The 18608-nt window shown below is 34.4% G+C and overlaps 1 protein-coding gene across 1 annotated transcript; it reads left to right on the top strand.

The window, feature by feature from the left end:
- The first annotated feature begins 8143 nt into the window (after positions 1–8143).
- Positions 8144–12684, top strand: LOC130728706 (protein NSP-INTERACTING KINASE 1-like). Its single transcript, XM_057580253.1, has 11 exons — positions 8144–8586; positions 8659–8791; positions 8890–8961; positions 9176–9319; positions 9412–9483; positions 9582–9641; positions 9734–9831; positions 10062–10211; positions 10475–10816; positions 11024–11403; positions 11917–12684. The coding sequence occupies exons 1-11, from the start codon at positions 8487–8489 to the stop codon at positions 12235–12237; spliced, it is 1872 nt and encodes a 623-aa protein (XP_057436236.1). The 5' UTR covers positions 8144–8486; the 3' UTR covers positions 12238–12684.
- Positions 12685–18608: the final 5924 nt, after the last annotated feature.

Here is an 18608-nt window from a genome sequence, read left to right as displayed (position 1 = left end):
CCTTTGTTGATCAAGAGTGATTTTTCCTTCCTTCGTTCGTTGAGGTTCGTTCATCGTCAAAACTTCTTCTTCTTTTTAAATATACTACGAGATGTGTCTTCTTTTCTTAAATTATTTTGTAAAGACCTTTGGGGATTATAATCTTTCTTTTATTCAAATTTTTTGAAAGAGAATCCAAGCTTTGAAAATCTTTTTGTCATGTTAGTATTAGGGTTTTTCTCTTTCTGAGGGAAAAGAAACGATTTCGAAAATAAAATTTTCTCCTCCCCTTTTCCTTGGGTCTCGAGTTATAGAAGGGTTCAGGGGTAGTTTTCTAATTTTTTTTGAACATCTATTAATGATGGATATTGTTCTCTTTTGTTTAGGTTCTCTCATATGCACTACTACTTAAGGATGTAAGGGTAGCTTCTTTCTTAGTGTGTGCATCTGCCTGATTTTTATTTTCTTGCATGATACGTGGAGTGAAGGTGTTTAAGGCGTTGAATTAGTTGAATAATTGTCTTGGTTGTTGTTGTTTTTCCTATATTGATAACATGCTTTCTTTTGTTGAATCGTTGTTGGGCGAAATATTGATTAAATGTTGTTGTTTGAAAATTAATGGAATTAACCTTGTTGTTGGTTGTTGTTTGATTAATCAAATAACAAAAGAAAGCATGTTATCAATATAGAGAAAATAACAACAACCAAGACAATTATTCAACCAATTCAACGCCTTAAACACCTTAACTTCACGTATCATGCAAGAAAATAAAAATCAGGCAGACTCACGCACTAAGAAAGAAGCAAGAAGCTACCTTTACCTCCTTAAGTAGTAGTGCATACGAGGGAACCTAAACAAAATAGAACAATATCCATCATCAATATGTGTTAAAAAATGAGAAAACTACCCCCCTTAACCTTCTATAGCTCGCGACCCAAGGAGAAGGAAAGGATAAATTTTTATTTTCAAAATTGTTTCTTTTCCCTCAAAAAGAGAAAAGCCTTAATACTAACATGACAAAAAGGTTTTCAAGGCTTGGATTCTCTTTCAAAAAAATTGAGTCCAAATAAAAGAAAGATTGTAATTGCCAAAGGTCTTTACAAAATAATTTAAGAAAAGAAGACGTATCTTGTAGTATATTCAAAAAGAAGAAGAAGTTTTGACGATGAACGAACCTCAACGAACGAAGGAAGGAAAAATCACTCTTGATCAACAAAGGGAGATAAGGGGTTCGGCCAAAAGAGAGCAAGGACACTTGAGTTTGATACTCTCAAGTATGTTTTTCAGGTGAGGGAGACAACTTCTAGGTTTTTGGGTTTTCTGTTCACTCCAAAGTCCTATTTATAAGAAAGACTATTTCTCTAGCCATAGGCCACCAAAATTTCGGCCACACACTCTAAAAGGGGGAGAAAACATTTTGAATTCAACCCCTTTGCCTCTTCTGCAAGTCATGGTTCAACAGTTTCCCTTATTTTAATTTCTAGATAAAATCTCAACAAATTTTCTTTCTGAAAATTCCTATATTAACAATTTTAAATATTCACCATATAAAAACTTATCAACCCCTCTAAAAATTTGAAACTAAAATAGCTTAATTCTCTTAACAAACAATTTTAAGTTTAATTAAGTAATTAAGATAAAAATTATCAAAATTCCGAAATTAAATATTTTATTACTTCTAAAATATTTATAATCATCCTCAGATGATTTTCTAATATTTTTACTACCCATATTTTATTTATTTTAAAAAAACTCCAAGATACAGTTTCTAAATTACCTATTTTAACCATTAGTTAAAATAAATATAAATATGTCAAGGGTTTATTTATTTTTATAAAAAAAAATTATTCTTAATTACATTCAGATATTCAACCACTTTTATTTAAGTTTATCATCTTTTCCTTAATTTCCATAAGATTTGGTCAAGATTTGTGCAAAATTTCTGTTATAAATCCAAACTAAATATACTATCACATTCTTTCTCTCTACTAGTCGTTATTCACAAAAATTCAAGCATTTATGGAATTATTTTTATTTATTTTTATTTTTATAACTTATATTTTTAATTTAATAATTTTCCTAAGTCTATTTCTATTTAATATCCATTTCTACTACTTATTGGCAGTAGTTTAACTTCAAAATAATTTACATGCTACACAACAATAATTTAGACTAAAAATAATAAAACAACAATAATAATAATAATAATAATAATAATAATAATAATATCCTATTTTCAAAAAAGAAAAAAAAATCCTCGTGGAAAATTTCTCTCATTCCCAAGCACATTATGCAATTCAAACATTCTCATAATTCCAACAACAGTAAATCAATCAACAGAAATTCATTTACGGAAAAACAAACAACAGACAAAGATCAACTAAATCATATATTATCAAAATAATATACTTATCTCGTAATAAATTATTTAATAATTTTTAGGGTCTTACAATTCTACCCCCCTTACAAAAGTTTCGACCTCGAAACTTAAGAGTAAGGAAACAGTTCGGGATAATGTTCCTTCATCTTGTCCTATAACTCCTAAGTCGTGTTACATGTGACTTGATTCCAAATTACCTCAACTAAGGAACTTGCTCGTTCTTCAATTGCTCGATCCTACATTTAAGGAAAAACTCAAGGACCACTCCAAACACAAAGTGTTATGCTCCTACCAAGATACACTAGTCGTCATCCCGACTAGGGATTCGAGTACAACAATGACCAAGACAATGACAACAACGAAAACAACCCAAACAACAACAGCAACAACAACGACAACCGCAACAACAACAGCAACACCGACCCGGAAAACAAATCCTCACGGACTTCGAGTTTAAAGGTTCTTTCCACCATTCGATAACAACAAAAAAACAACAACAACAACAACAACAACCCAGACATGGGAAAACAAATCCTCACGGATTTCGAGTTAAAAGGTTCTCTCCACTTTTTTCCTAAATAACAACAACAACAATAACCACCTAGACAAGGAACACAAATCCTCACGGCTTCGAGTCTAAGGGTTCCTTAACCCTTTAACAACAAATACAACAACAACAACAACAACAACAACAAAAGTACAGACACGAAAAAATCAAATCCTTCCAGACTTTTGAGTTCAATGGTTTCATCCACCATTTCACAACAACACAGGAAAAACAAATCTTTCCAGACTTTGAGTTCAATGGTTCCATTCACCTCTTCACTCGTCGATGGTTCCATCCACCACCTTGCCCAATCGATGGTTCCATCCACCATCTGATTTTTTCGGTGGTTCTGTCCACCACCGTGCTCGATCGTTGGTTCCATCCACCATATTATTCGATCGTTGGTTCCATCCACCATATTATCCGATCGTTGGTTCCATCCACCAATCTCGTTTTCCCAATGGTTCCATCCACTATCTTGGTCTGACCGATGGTTCCATTCACCATCCATGTTCAACCGATGGATCCCTCCTCCATCCATATTTAACTGATGGTTCCATCCACCATCCCTCGACCGCATTAACACAATCTGCACCACAGTGACAACCAAAGAGGACATCGTCCCAACACTGAACACCGTAACCACAAAACTATCACAGAACTCAAGTGAAAGACAATAAATTTCTTTTATGGGGGTATGGTCAAAAGTTTACGACTTCCACAAATGAGACACAAAAGTGACAACTACCATGACACAAGATTTTTTTTTTTGAAAGATTACCATGACACAAGATTAAGTGGGTAATTCGAACGAAAAGTTAAACTAGGTTAACTAAAACAACTAGAAGGTAGCAAGGTCTCTAACGTCGTTATACTCTGTCGGGGTTGATTCCTCATCATTAATAACTCCTCAAAACTGGTCCGCCTAGTCATCAATCCTTGGTAAAGGCATCAAGTCATCAAGTCATCGCTTCCCTTGTAGCCATTCTCCTTCGACTCTACCACGATAGTAGCCAAAGGGATTTCAAAACTCAATTCTTCGAAGAGAGTTTCAAAATAAATAAATAAAATAGGAGTTTAAGAATTCTACGAATATATCATTGGAGAAGATAACTACTTTATTGGTGCAATCAAGCAATACATGATGGTGGGATAGCCAATCCATATTTATGATTGCATCCAATAATGTAAGTTATAGCTATCAACTATATAACTACTGTAAATATCAAGTTCTTCACCTAAGAACAACCTTCAAACACAAACACATTACAACAAGCAATCAACTCACTCTTCTTTCGATTGACACCCCATCAATTGATTTTAGAGTTCAAACATCTTAAGCAAACAAGTCTACCCAAAAGCTCTGGTTATCTCAACCAAAGCTCTGATACCACAGATGTAACGCCCCAATTTCTAAACCGGGGATCACATTAGTAACCCAACAAATATGAGAACTTCTCAGGTCATTGCTTGGGCGATGATAGGCCTTTCTCATTTTCGAAATTATCACCCTTTGAAAAAAGAAAAAAAAAACTGAGTTAGTCCTCATATTTATTGGGTTACTAATGTGATCCGCGATTTAGAAATTGAGGCGTTACATTGCACTTTAGTCCCTAGCAAAAAGAAGTTATTCTACTTGAAGCTAACATAATTTATGGCAGCTTACCGACTGTCTAATATGTCGGTAGGTTCCCGATGATTTAATATGTTGGTAAGATGATTTTAGATAAAAGTGGTCGGTAATAGTAATCGACGAGGCTATTATTGAAGGATTCTAGGCTATCGGTAATCTGTCGAAAACTTGACAATACCTTTGGTCGGGCCAACAACTCTTGGCCAGTTGATGATTGCGAGTTTTCATGTAGTGTGTACCTAAGATCTTCATAAAATAAAAAAAACAAATTCCAATTTTTGTTAAATTGTCTATAGGAATTTCCATTTATATTATCTTTAAGTATTTTGTAAATTTTTCGACATTTGTATAAAATATTTCTTGCTAGTAGTTTGCTTAGACTTGATTAACTTGCAATTGGTACTCTTTTTATGGAAAGATGAAATTATATATTAGCAAAAAAGTTTGAGAGCAAAACTCTTGAGAGTAGAGAATACAGAGCAGATAAGGTCAGCAGCTTCATGAAGACCTCTGAACACCCCAAAGCGAGGAAAACGCCCGCAAAGACCCACAAAGACCAAGCCCGGCTAGAAATCCCAACAAAGAGCACCCAAGACAACTAAAAGAAGACAAAGAAAAAAGACCTACAAGGATAAATAGAGGAAGCAGCAAAAACGCCCGAAACAAGACTCGGAACAGCCAAACAACCCCCAACACTAGCCAACACCAAAGAAGGAGCAACCCCGCTAGGAAACTCCGTACAACCTCGGATGATAGCAATGAGATGATCTAGATAGCTTTGGACTCCTAACTGTTTGACAAGTAAAAAGTCTCTACATGCAAATTGATAGGTCCTTCATTTAATCATCATGAAGACAACACTCGATCTTATCAAGAATTTATTTAACATGAATCATTTGCAGCTCTCTGTTGCTACAAGTTCTTGAACCTTTAATTCTTATATTAAATAACTTAGATTGATTCATAAATTGTTGAAAAAATGTTTATACACATGTTATTTTATTGTTGTAGAAGCTACAATGGTAACAAATGATCTGAATTCAATTTTATGACTTGGCACACTTCCCAAAGTGGAAATGTGATTAAGATGCAACAAGATTAACGTTACAGAAACATCGCAAAATATATGACAATAAGAAACGGTTGATTATAAACATGTAGTTTAAATTAATTAGATTTTAACACAAATAATAGTGGTTATATTTCAACTGTTGGATCAATACAAATCACATTTTATTTAAATTTGTTACTAATTATTACTAGATCCCTCCTTTTTCATGTAAAAAAAACAGAACATTACACACACGATTGGATAAGGAACTGTTCAAAATGTAAAGGGTCCATATCCTCTTGAATATAATTTCTTTAACCTGAAGTTAACCTTAACACAAGCCTTTAGCCTATCTAGCGTGCTCTTTGGTAAAAGATATAATCTATCCTACAGGTGAAAGGTGGATTTTCTTGGTAGCAGCTGCATGAAAAGCACTTGCCTTGTTAGAGTATAATGGAGCACGCGCCTTTGTTTGCGTATAACTGGAGAAAGTAGTGTTAGTATGTTTTTTATTAAGATCATGATATCTACCACCTACACCTACGGCAGTGATTAAGTGTGTGTTTGGTTTTAAATCTGGAGAGGCCAAACGTGGATCCAGAAATTCAAAAGCAACTATTTCTTGCTTCTGCCAACGTGGATTAAGGTCAAACGTGAATCTACAGAAGTTTTCCAAACACACACTAATTCACTCATCACGGCTCACGAGTGCTTGGACCAAATGATAAATTGGCTGAACACAAAATGTGCTACATTTTTATAGTTGAAAATCGAACCTCCAACCTTATAATTAGTGGTTCATGGTGTATAATGTAACTGGTAATCTCCTACTCACACTGTCATTGTAAGTTAGCTAAGCACAGAAAAAAAAAACATAATTTTTGCCGAAAAGGACGTGTGGGTCACACAGAAAGAGAGAGGGGAATGGCACTGGCAGCTTTTGCTTTTCAAAGTTTTACTCTTTTGGAACAATTTTAGGGGAATGACTGTCTGCTATGCGAATAGACCAAACAGACCCAATTGTGATCGTTACCTCACTCATAGTCATAGTGAGTGAGTGCTTTGTAATGGAATCTAGGAAAGCAACACATACCCCATGTCATCAACCAACATTTCCAGCACAAAAGATATCCAATGTTTTATATTATATTATATAGTTTTTGTTTACATTATTTCACATATAAAACATGAGAAAGCTAACAGAGATTTTCAATTTTTATAGTGGGTGACCAAACCCATCATCAATCTCGAGCCCCTAGAATACCCCATGTCCTCCTCGAGATTCTAACATTCTCTATACCTTATTGCCTTAATAAAAAAATGTGCTTTAGGACTTTACTGAATGGCCAAACACAGGGAATTTTGGATTCTTTACAGTCCCAAGCAAGCATAAACCATTCATACTACAACTTATGTGGCAAGTTTTGGGTAATTTGGAAAATGTTGAACTCACTCCTATTTTAGATGTAGACATGTTTTGGTACCAATCAGAAAATAAGTATGAAAATGAAAAAATAGTAAATTGAGACATTTTATAAATAAAAAAAAAAGTGTTTCATGATAAGCATGTTTTTTGACAGGTATTCAAACAAGTTAAATTAAAAAGAGATTGAGTGGAAAATAAAAGATATAACAAATGTAATATATAATACGATGAAATGTCGAAAAAAGATATATAATATGATAGTATGATATAAAAAGATAGATAAAGAGGAAAAATAATATATAAAGTGTCAATAATGTTTGAGTGTTTATAAAAAGTTGTTTATAATATATGTTTGAATACTCGTTAACACATTTGCAAATAGAAATTAAGACTGAATGAACTTGAGTTGAACTCTTATAATAAGATAAAAGTCACTTTCAATTACCCTAAGTTGATGTGTGTGTTTGGCTCGGCGTTAGTAGAATTGGATCTGGCCAGAATTGGATCTGATATGAATTGGATCTGGTAAACGTGAGTTTGAGTGACGTGATTTATGTTTGGATACATTTATCAGGAATTGGATCTGATAGACTTGAATTGGATCTGTAAAAGGGAAAGGGGACAATTGGATCAACATTGATGCTGAAGCAACAAATTGTTGTGTAGAATTGGATCAACATTTAACATCCAAACATCAATGGAGATGGAAAAATCACGTTTGAGGTCTTTAAACGTGGATCAGGCCTGATCCAACGTGCATCCAAACACACCCGATATCAAAATTCACAATAACAAAATAGAAAGAGAATGCCCATCTTGGCAATTAGAAACTCTCTCTAGCTCTCTAGTCACTGCTATTGAATAGCACATGTAGAATTTTGGTTCTTTTGTCAAAAAAAGGCAACAGAAAAAGAAAAACACTGTGGTATTATTCTTTTTATTCCAAAAGTATATGCATAATGTTCTCCAATGAAATCTAATGATATCTCTCATGCTCAAAGTACTTTTTCTCTTCTTTTTTCTTTCTAATACTGTTGTCCTAATTCATATATATTAATAATTCATGAAATCTTCTTTCTGCTTTATGTGCATGTGTATGATTAACACACAAGTGAATTTCCCATTCTCTCCCCTGCCCTTCACCTTCACTCACCATATTCATTTGTTCTTCTAAGGATTAAAGGCCATTCATTGTATATTATATTTTGTTCACAGCTTCCTGACTCACTCAGTGGCAGGCATGCTAAGTTCCCTTTATACTGCAGAAGAACACATCTTTTTTTTCCCCACTTGGTCTCTGACACAGGATTTTTTGGTGAATGAGATTCTAGCATGGAAAGAAGGAACTGTGTTTCTTTTCTAGTTTTGAATAGTGAACAAGGAAGAACAACATCATCCATTATTTGAAAACTGTTAAATAGTTTCAAACACCATCTTTACCTGTTTCTGGTTCTTGGAAACTCCAATCAATGAGGATGCCAAGAGGAGTTTCTGTTCTTTGTTTTGCAATTTTCTTGGTTTGGAGCTCTGCAAGTGCCTTGCTATCTCCTAAAGGAGTGAACTTTGAAGGTAAATTTTGTAACTTTCCACTTCATATCAGTTCAATATGCAGAGTTTTCAATTTGGTCTCTCTGAATGCAGTGCAAGCTTTAATGGGTATAAAGGAACTTCTACATGATCCTCGTGGTGTTCTAGATAATTGGGATGGGGATGCAGTTGATCCATGTAGCTGGGCCATGGTAACATGTTCAAGTGACAACCTGGTCATTAGCCTGTAAGATTTTTCTTCAATCTTCTATTTGAAGTTGCAATATTTGTTTGAACTTTGAACACTCAGCAAAAGCTAAATGAACTGGTCTTGCAATTTTGCAGGGGCACTCCCAGTCAAAATTTGTCTGGTACTCTATCTGCAACCATAGGCAACTTAACCAATCTTCAGACTGTGTAAGTAACCAGAAATTTAGTTTAATATACCCAAGATGGAAGATTCTTATATACTTACCTTTTCTCATAATCATTTCTGACACTCGGAATCAAATTCTGGCACTCTGAAGCTACTCACAGAAGCTTCTTCGCCAGAGAATTGATTTTGGCTTCAAAATCAATTACAGAAGAATTTCCAAACATGCACTAAGATGAGTGTTTTGACCACTTTCAGGTTGCTACAGAATAACAACATAAGTGGACCAATCCCTTCAGCGCTAGGAAAACTTCCCAAGCTTCAAACACTTGATCTCTCTAATAATTCCTTCAGTGGGGAAGTTCCTCCCTCACTGGGTCACCTGAGAAGCCTCCAATACCTGTAAGGATGTTACATTATACAAGTAGAAGCTATTTTCAGTGTGAATGTCTAAACTCTAAAGCTAAAGGTTTATTAAAATTGTTTTGTTTCAGGAGGCTCAATAATAACAGTCTTGTTGGTGAATGCCCAGAATCACTGGCTAACATGACTCAGCTTTCTTTTCTGTAATATACATGATCCTCTTCTTTTGTGTCTTATGCATTCTGTTCTTATTTTTTTGTGTTCCTAAAGATGTTTTCTTGTTTTGTGATTAACAATTCAGAGATTTGTCCTACAACAATCTTAGTGGCCCAGTACCCAGAATTTTGGCCAAATCATTCAGGTAATACTCTCTCTGTCTCTCTTATGATTGTGCATTTCCTTCTAGGAGGTACTAAGTGAAAGACTAATTTCATTCCTTTCCTCTTGTTTCAGCATTCTTGGCAACCCCCTTGTTTGTGCTACTGGAAAAGAACCAAATTGCCATGGGATCACACTGATGCCCATGTCCATGAATTTAAACAATACTGAAGGTATGATCTTTTTAGTGCATGTTTGGAAATTCTAAAATCAGAACCAGTTCTGGAGAGAAGTTTCTGTAAATAGCTTCTAAATTTCAGAATTGATTATGAGAAAAGCCATTTAGTTTTTACTTTTTGAATTTGATTGTTCATGCCTTGTGTTCCCTTCCAATGTACTGTACTATGATATATTCTGCATAGTCATTGTTTTAATTCTGACTGTAATATCTTTGCTTTCCTAGATGCTTTGCCATCAGGCAAACCGAAAACTCATAAGATGGCCATTGCCTTTGGCTTGAGTCTGGGATGCCTCTGCCTTATACTTCTTGGTTTTGGAGCTTTTCTTTGGTGGAGGCACAAGCATAACCAACAAGCATTCTTTGATGTTAAAGGTACTTTACATGCAATTTGGAACCTTTAAGTGGAGGTTAAATGTATATACAAGAATGTTAATGTGCAATACAGGTTAACATTTTCAATTATAGTACATGTTTGGATATATGGTAGATTTTCACGTTGGAAGGAGAATTGATTCTGGGAGAAGCTACTCCTAGTAGCTTTTGTGGGAGAAGAATTGATTCTGCAATATTTAAACGTTAATTCAAACATGCTAGCTATATATTGATCTAATTTATGACATTATTAAATGTTTCAGACCGGCATCATGAAGAAGTCTACCTTGGAAACTTGAAGAGGTTCCCATTCAGAGAACTCCAGATTGCTACTCACAACTTCAGCAACAAGAATATACTGGGAAAAGGTGGTTTTGGAAATGTGTACAAAGGAGTTCTCTCAGATGGAACTCTTGTAGCTGTCAAGAGGCTTAAAGATGGCAATGCCATTGGAGGAGAGATTCAGTTTCAGACTGAAGTTGAAATGATCAGCCTGGCAGTGCACAGAAACCTCCTCAAACTGTATGGATTTTGCATGACACCAACAGAAAGGCTTCTAGTTTACCCCTACATGTCTAATGGCAGTGTTGCTTTGCGTCTGAAGGGTAAGCTCAGTTGTAACCTTTCCAACTCAAATTCAGTGCATGTTTGGATACACAGTAAGGAAAAAGAATTGAGTCTGAGAGAAGCTACTCCTAGTAGCTTTTGTGATAAAACAATTGATTCTGGAAGATCTGAACGTGAACAGAAACATGCTATCAAAGTACCTAGTTTTGGGGTTGATTCTGATGCCAATTTGGTTTTGTTTTCAGGTAAGCCAGTCTTGGATTGGGGCACAAGGAAACATATTGCTTTAGGAGCTGCAAGGGGGCTACTCTACCTTCATGAGCAGTGTGATCCAAAGATAATCCACAGGGATGTCAAAGCTGCTAATATTTTGCTTGATGACTATTGTGAAGCTGTAGTTGGAGATTTTGGGCTAGCAAAGCTTTTGGATCACCAAGACTCTCATGTCACAACTGCAGTGAGGGGCACTGTGGGTCATATTGCCCCAGAGTATTTATCCACTGGTCAATCCTCTGAGAAGACCGATGTCTTTGGATTTGGCATTCTCCTTCTTGAGTTAATCACAGGCCAAAGAGCTCTGGAATTTGGAAAAGCAGCTAACCAGAAAGGAGCCATGCTTGATTGGGTAAGCTTGTTTCCCTTTATTCATTAGAATTCCTTTCCAGTTAGAAATATAATATATCATTCACGTGTTCTTTACCAACAACTTAAGCTTTTGAGATAGTCGGTCCATCATATGGTATCGGAGCCTCTTAGGGGGGGTGTCAAAACAGGTTAACACGCCACCAACCTTCCTATAAGGGGGTGGAACGGATTGAGCCGCCACCAAAATATGCGTTTAATATTACAACACGCCTTGTTCTGAAGTGGTTTGGCAGGTTGGGCCATCAAAAAAAGTCTGAGTTGTGAGCTAATCTCACAAGCTCTCACTTATTATAATAAAAAGTTGAATTTTAGCACAATGTAGGTGAACTTGTTCATTATTCATGCTTCAAGCCTAATGTGCTCTTACGTGAGAGGGCGCGTTAGAATATAATATTAAGTCATTCATGCTTCATTTACTCAACGGCTTAAGCTTTGGATTATAACAGCCCTTATCTCAAATCAAATAGTTAGACCTTTTACTGTTGACATTCAGGTAAAGAAAATTCATCTAGAAAAGAAGCTTGAGTTGCTGGTAGACAAGGATCTCAAGAGCAACTATGACCAGATTGAGCTTGAGGAAATGGTTCAAGTGGCTCTCTTGTGCACTCAATACCTCCCAGGCCACAGGCCAAAAATGTCTGAAGTGGTTCGCATGCTCGAAGGTGATGGTTTAGCGGAGAGATGGGAAGCTTCTCAGAGAGCTGACACTAGCAAGTGCAGACCCCATGAGTCCTCTTCATCAGATAGGTACTCTGATCTCACTGATGACTCGCTTTTGTTAGTCCAAGCCATGGAGCTCTCGGGACCCAGATGAACTGTCTAGTCATTTTTTTGGTTTTGTTTCAAAGTTTTCTAAAGAAAGCACATGAAATTGAAGAGCATATGATAGTTGAGTCTATTTCCAAACCCCTTTAAGATTATAGGGTGTGTTTGGATTTGAATTGACATCAACTTGAAAGCACGTTCATGCCAACGGAAGCAAAGGGTTCATTTTACATTTGCTCTACTGGAATTTTTAGTCGAAGTTGTCTGTGAATTGTAAACCAAACACACACTATATGTTGTATGATAGAGGTGTCTCAAGGATGAAAATGGTTTTTGATGATGTTTACTACCAAATGTACAGAATCTGATTCGTTGAGTGTTAGTTTGTAGTGCAAATTTTTGTAATCTTAAATCAATGTGGCCTAGCCTGTATTGGTTTTGCAGTGTAACATCCTGTGCTTATATGAACAATGATCACAACTTCTCTTTGTTTTCCTCCTAAAGCTCCACAAAAAATTGTGAATGTTATTTCACTTATGACTTATCTGAATTTATTTTACACCATTTTGTCTTATGATCTACTACTACTTTCCAATTTGTGAACCCTTGTACAAACTAGTGTGTCCCTGCATAAAGCAACAAGTTTTTCTCTCTTAAAACATAAAGATTGTTGGAAAATGCTGCTCTAAATGGACATGCTTATAAATATTTGGACATTTGGTAAAATTCAACTGTTGAACTGGTTGATGAATCTAAAATAACATGGAAGGACACGTTTATGTAATGTTTTAAATGAACTCAATTCAAATTTTATGGACAAAAGTATGATTTTGTAATTATGGTTGTATATTTTTAGCTAATTTTGAGTTCTTTCTGTTTTTGTTAGAAAATCATTTTTGTATTAAAAAGTTAAAATAATTGTATAACAAATTAAGTAATTTAATATTTTCAAAAAAATAACACCAAAAATAGTAAAAACTATGATGGAAGTAAATTAAATATTTGGAATTTTTTAAATTACAATTCATTTAGCATTTGGCAAAGAATGATTTAATTGATTAATTAAGAAGTGATAAATGAGATATTTATTAAAATTGGGTATAAAACTGGGAAAATAACTGATTTGTTTTTAAAAAAATAGGGAAACGAACATTATAAGCTACGACTTAGCTATAAACTACTTCAAATACCATAAATGTGTTGGTAGGAGTGGAAGGGGCTCGGGCCGCTTAACCATGTGGTCCTAGGTTTGATCCCTTAACTCATGTGTATGAAAAATACGGTAGGGAGAGTTTCCCACTTCGGTTCCTGATGGTATCTTGAGAGATTAGTTTCTCACCTATTGGGTTGAAGATGCTATACGAAAACCCCCCAAAAAAACCTACCTTATGAAAATAAAATATAAGTAGGCCTTATACTCCAAGACAACTCTATTCTTTGAGTCTTTTGTATCCTTTATGCCTCACAACTCAGGAGTCAGTTCACCAAGTTTTTTTGTTATGTCAGGCAATCAAAGGGGTGTGGTTCGCTTCTCTCATTGGTCTTCGTCTTAATCGTGAATGTCTCATGCATGAGTTCATGGCTTGCTTCTTTGTGTGTGCTAATTCATCTGGTATTGGTTCTTGCTTTCTATTTTACACTATACTTGGGAGGCAAAGAACAACTTGCATTTCACATAGCCGAGTTTTCTTTGGAGCATATTTTGTGTCGTGCCAGTGGCTTTGTCCCTCATTGGTTGCGTCACAACCTGTATGAAAACCCCGAACTATTCTTCCAATGACCAGTTGGGGAGGTTGTTAAGCTTAACTTTGGTGCATTTGTCTCACCTTTGAGCTTGGCAGGTTTATGTTTCGCTGCTGGGGACGATCATGGGGAAGTGTTGGCGGTTGCGATGTCAACACCGATGGAGATTTTGTCTTCAGTTATCACGGAGGCTCTTAGTTTTAGGTGAGTTGTTTCTATGGCACCTGATCTTTGTTTTCATGAGGGTGGACTTTAAACTGATTGTCTTCAATTGTTTGAGGCATGGAAACACCCTTTAAGGGTAGTTCTTTTTTACTTCTATTGTTCGTGATTGTAGTGATTTAATTTTTTATTTTGATGTTTTTGAGTTTTCATTTGTGCGTCATACCAGTAATTGTGTTGTTGATTATTTAATTGAGCTTTCTTTTTGTTTGAACAGTATTGTTTGGATTGAGGAAATCATTTAAGGACTCTCCTCTCTGTTCATCTAGATGTATTGACATTTGTGTCCGGTTCTTCTTAATGAATGAAGTACTCTTGAAAAAAAATAGTTGCATATATCTAAAACAAGCTTATAGCATTACTTTCTAGTTTTATATACAAACTCACTGTTCAATGTTGTTATACTTTCAATCTAGAAGGATATAACATGTTTTTGGTATTATTATTCCATTTAGATCATTCTGAGTTTCTTACCATAGTCCATCAAACACTGCTAATAATATCCAATCAAATGCCTCAAATGGATAGTAGAGTACTAGAGTTTGTGGTGAATGAACAAATCGAAAGCATTTGTGGTGTTTTGTAATGTCAAAGCCGTTTTTTTTGTCAATGTATTAAAGCCTTGTGTTCATTTTTTTATTCTTTCTTGCTTTCTATTTTGGGCTTTTGGTCCAACCCATTCGTAAACTTCATACTATACATGCCTGATATTCAACCATATTTGTGAGGCATTTGGGCTACATTCAAAGAATGGCCAATTTCACTTTGCAATCAATTTTGGACCAGAATAAAAAATACAGTGTTCAGTACTTCAGTTTGTGGAGAAATTGTTTTTTATTTTTCATTTGTCTCTGCCTATTTTGTATTTTTTTTTATGAACTCTGCTTATTTTGTTAAATAACTACTTATTTTATTTTCTGATGCACAAAATTATCACTTTTTGACAAAAAAAAAATCACTTACGTATATTTTTATGTGTGATCTGTATACTTCTAAAAAAATAAAAAAATATAGAAATATGATTATATTTTAAGCTCTTAGTAGTTTCTGAAAAATAATAATAATTAATGGTTTAGGAGAGAGAAATTAAATCTTATTTTCATGGTAGCAATACTTTTTTTTTCTCTCCTTTGGCCATCAGTCTCCACGTGGGAAAGGGACCCCACATGACTAATCTGGCTCGGGATACGGTAGTGATGTCCCTGGCCACAAAAGTTTTTATTTTTTACCTCAGAGGGGATCCAACCCGGGCCAGAAGTCTAGGTGAAATCCCTTAAGGAAATGCACATTCACCACTTGTGCCACCCCTTGTGATTTTTGTAGCAATACTTGAATTCAAATTTACGACTTCATCCTTACACCTCTTAAAAATTATTTTTCAATTTCATGTAATTTTAAATGACAAAAAATAATTTTATGGTAGGATATCAAAACAATTTATGATCATTTTTGAAAGTGAAAAAATAATTATAATTTTAAACAAACATAACTAAATTTATCCTTTTCAAAAAGTTGATTAAAAAAAAGTTAAATTTCTATTCAATTTTTAAAAACCATGAAGTTAGTGATATATATATATAGAGGTTTGATATTTGTGCAAAATATATGTAGAAAAGTTGTACTAACAAACTCTATCTAACATGGTACTATATATCTTTTTTAGGTGAGTCCCACCAAATAAGAAATAGAACCAACTAAATTGAGATGTGAATCCATATGATTTAATGAACCTAAAATGAATTTCAACACAAGTGCATTGGTTTCTCCGTGTGTACTGGAAATTAAATGTATCAAAATTAACATCATATCATCAAGGTCATTTCTTTTCCTCTCATTTATGGTATTTATTTTCTCTCAATTTGTGGGGTTGGGAGCATTCAAATGGGAAAGGGGATGGGGTAGATAATGACTGCCCATGATCTCAAATGGTGCTATCAGCTGTAATATAATTTGACCCCTTCCTCAAAAGGTACTCTCAAATGATACATGATTGATTTTTCATAATTAACTCGAGTTTCAGTTTTGCACATGAAAAAAATTCTCACCGAAAAAGTTAATCTAATAAAAATGTGAATGTTTTCGATTTAAACATGATTATCTCCCGTAAATGATACAATGTGTTAAACGAGAAAAAAACATTTCAATTAAGTGAGCATAGGAGGCAACTAAATCATTTGCAAAGGATGTCGATAGTGCACTCTCTCTTCAAACCTTCCACGTTTCTTAATATTTCCTCTCACTTGTAAGCCACACATTGTGTCCTCCCTCATCACAAACTAACTACTCAGCAAGCTATTAGGTATCATAATCAAAAGGGTCATTGTAATTTCATGTCACATCAACATGCATATCTTTGTTGTCGCCTGGCGCATAAAATTTTGTCAGTGTTGATCTTGATCCCCAGTAAGCCATGCTACATCTATTAAACAATGAAATATATTTATTGCATAAAGTTTTGACCTTCTATATATGTGTGACTCTAAGGGTTGGGGAGGTCTCGTTCCATATGCATGTGCTACAATATTCTCTCCTTCTAATTTCTCTGAGTAAGTAATCTAGTAGTGCATCATAGAGAAATTAAAAGTACGTAGAAGCGCAATTGACAATATAAGAATTTAATGTGAGAAATTCTAAAAACAAAGAAAATTTATAGTTGTTGTCAAAACTGAAGTCAGTTTAAGGAAAAAAAGCCTTAAGCAGGCTGACAGTAAAGTGGGAAGCAGCAAGTGGTAGCATTGGAGGTAAGAATTCAGAGTTCACATGAGTGATATGGAGCAAATGTGATATGAGTTTGTTAGGTATGGACAGAGAATATTTAATTTTGTGAATTAAACTAGAGCCCTTATAACATATCACACAAGTATATATGCATTTAATTACCACAAGTATATATGCATTTACTGGCCTGGTGTTTTTTGACCGCTAAAAACCGTCACAAAACTGTTGGTGTTAGAAACTGCTACAAAAGTGTAGTTTATCTTTTTCATTAACTTATAAATACTCTAAATCGGTTTTAAAAAAACTCCAAATCGGATAGCCAAATATATAAAATATATAAAGTATGTTGAATTTTACCAACATACTTTATCAGTTCCTAATTATAAGATCATCTTAGGACAATTATGCTTATTAAAAAAGCGTCTAATGAGATTAATTGATCTTGGTTTTAAAAAAGTATATACAAGCTTCTACATATATTACTCTCAATTAGTGTATTAAGTAACGTCTAATTAGTGTATTAAGTATATAAATTTTTCAGAAATTGATTAGAGGTCTTATAAAAAAAGAATACCATACACACATATATATATATATATAGGGACGGATCCAGAAATTTGATGCAGTGGGCAATATATATGTATAAATTCATAGTAAAAAACATTAACATATACTATTAAAAGTGATGAATTTTTTTTTATCCAAAGGGACACAGGTGAAAGCATTTTTTACTAAAGGGGCCATAAAAAACCACATACTTGTACTACTCAAGTTAAAATATTTAGCAATGTAGGACACAAGTGAGGGCATTTAGCAATGTGAAACATAAGTGAGGGCATTTTCATCAAAAAAACCATAAAAAACCACATACTTTTACTATTCAATTTTTTTTTCTAATGTTCTTTTCCAAAATTAAGTGAGGGCATTTGCCCTCATACGGGCATTTGCCCTCATACCATACCACATAGATCCGTCACTGAATTATATATATATATATATATAAGTCTCTAAAGGATCTAAGAACGTAGAATTAATACGCAAGCTAGTGAACCCACCATATCATATTGTGCACATTTATAATTTGGGTTTTGCCGACTGTAAATTGGAATTCCCACTCAAATCAATATCAATTTGCTAAACGCCATTTTATGTCATCTTTGATAACAAAAGAATCTATAGTCAACAGCAACATAAAGAAAAGGAAGAAAAAAGTATATAAAGAAATAAACACATAGCATGAGAACACTGTACACATCTATCTCCTTAGAGAGACTATTATGGTTGAAGCCAAAGCAAATTTGAATTAGTCACCTCCTCCACAAAGTTAGCAATATTGGAAACTTTTTTTTAGATATCTAACTGGAGTGTCTATATCCTAATTAAGAAAGAAAGAATGAAAAAGAAGAGGGAAAAATAAAATTTGAAGATCTGCAATCTGGAAATCTGAATTGTCTAAGATCAGAGAACTACAACTATCAGATTAAACCCTCAAAAAAAAAATATCAGATTAATTAAAAAATATTTTTCTATTCAGACTTAAATAGACTATTTTGAAGTATAACAATCTCTTTAAATCAGACGGCTAATGGCCCCTAACTACACTGTATGTGGGATTTGCAGATCAATTGCGTGGAATCTAAATCCAGTTAAATGATAAACATAGTGTTTTGCTAAATACTGTTTTGCTGTTTAAAAATCATGACTTGTGAAAGGCACATTCATATTTTTGTTGGATCA

Source organism: Lotus japonicus, chromosome 1 (assembly GCF_012489685.1).
Source record: "Lotus japonicus ecotype B-129 chromosome 1, LjGifu_v1.2".
Taxonomy (NCBI): domain Eukaryota; kingdom Viridiplantae; phylum Streptophyta; class Magnoliopsida; order Fabales; family Fabaceae; genus Lotus; species Lotus japonicus.
This window is presented reverse-complemented; position numbering and strand designations above follow the sequence as displayed.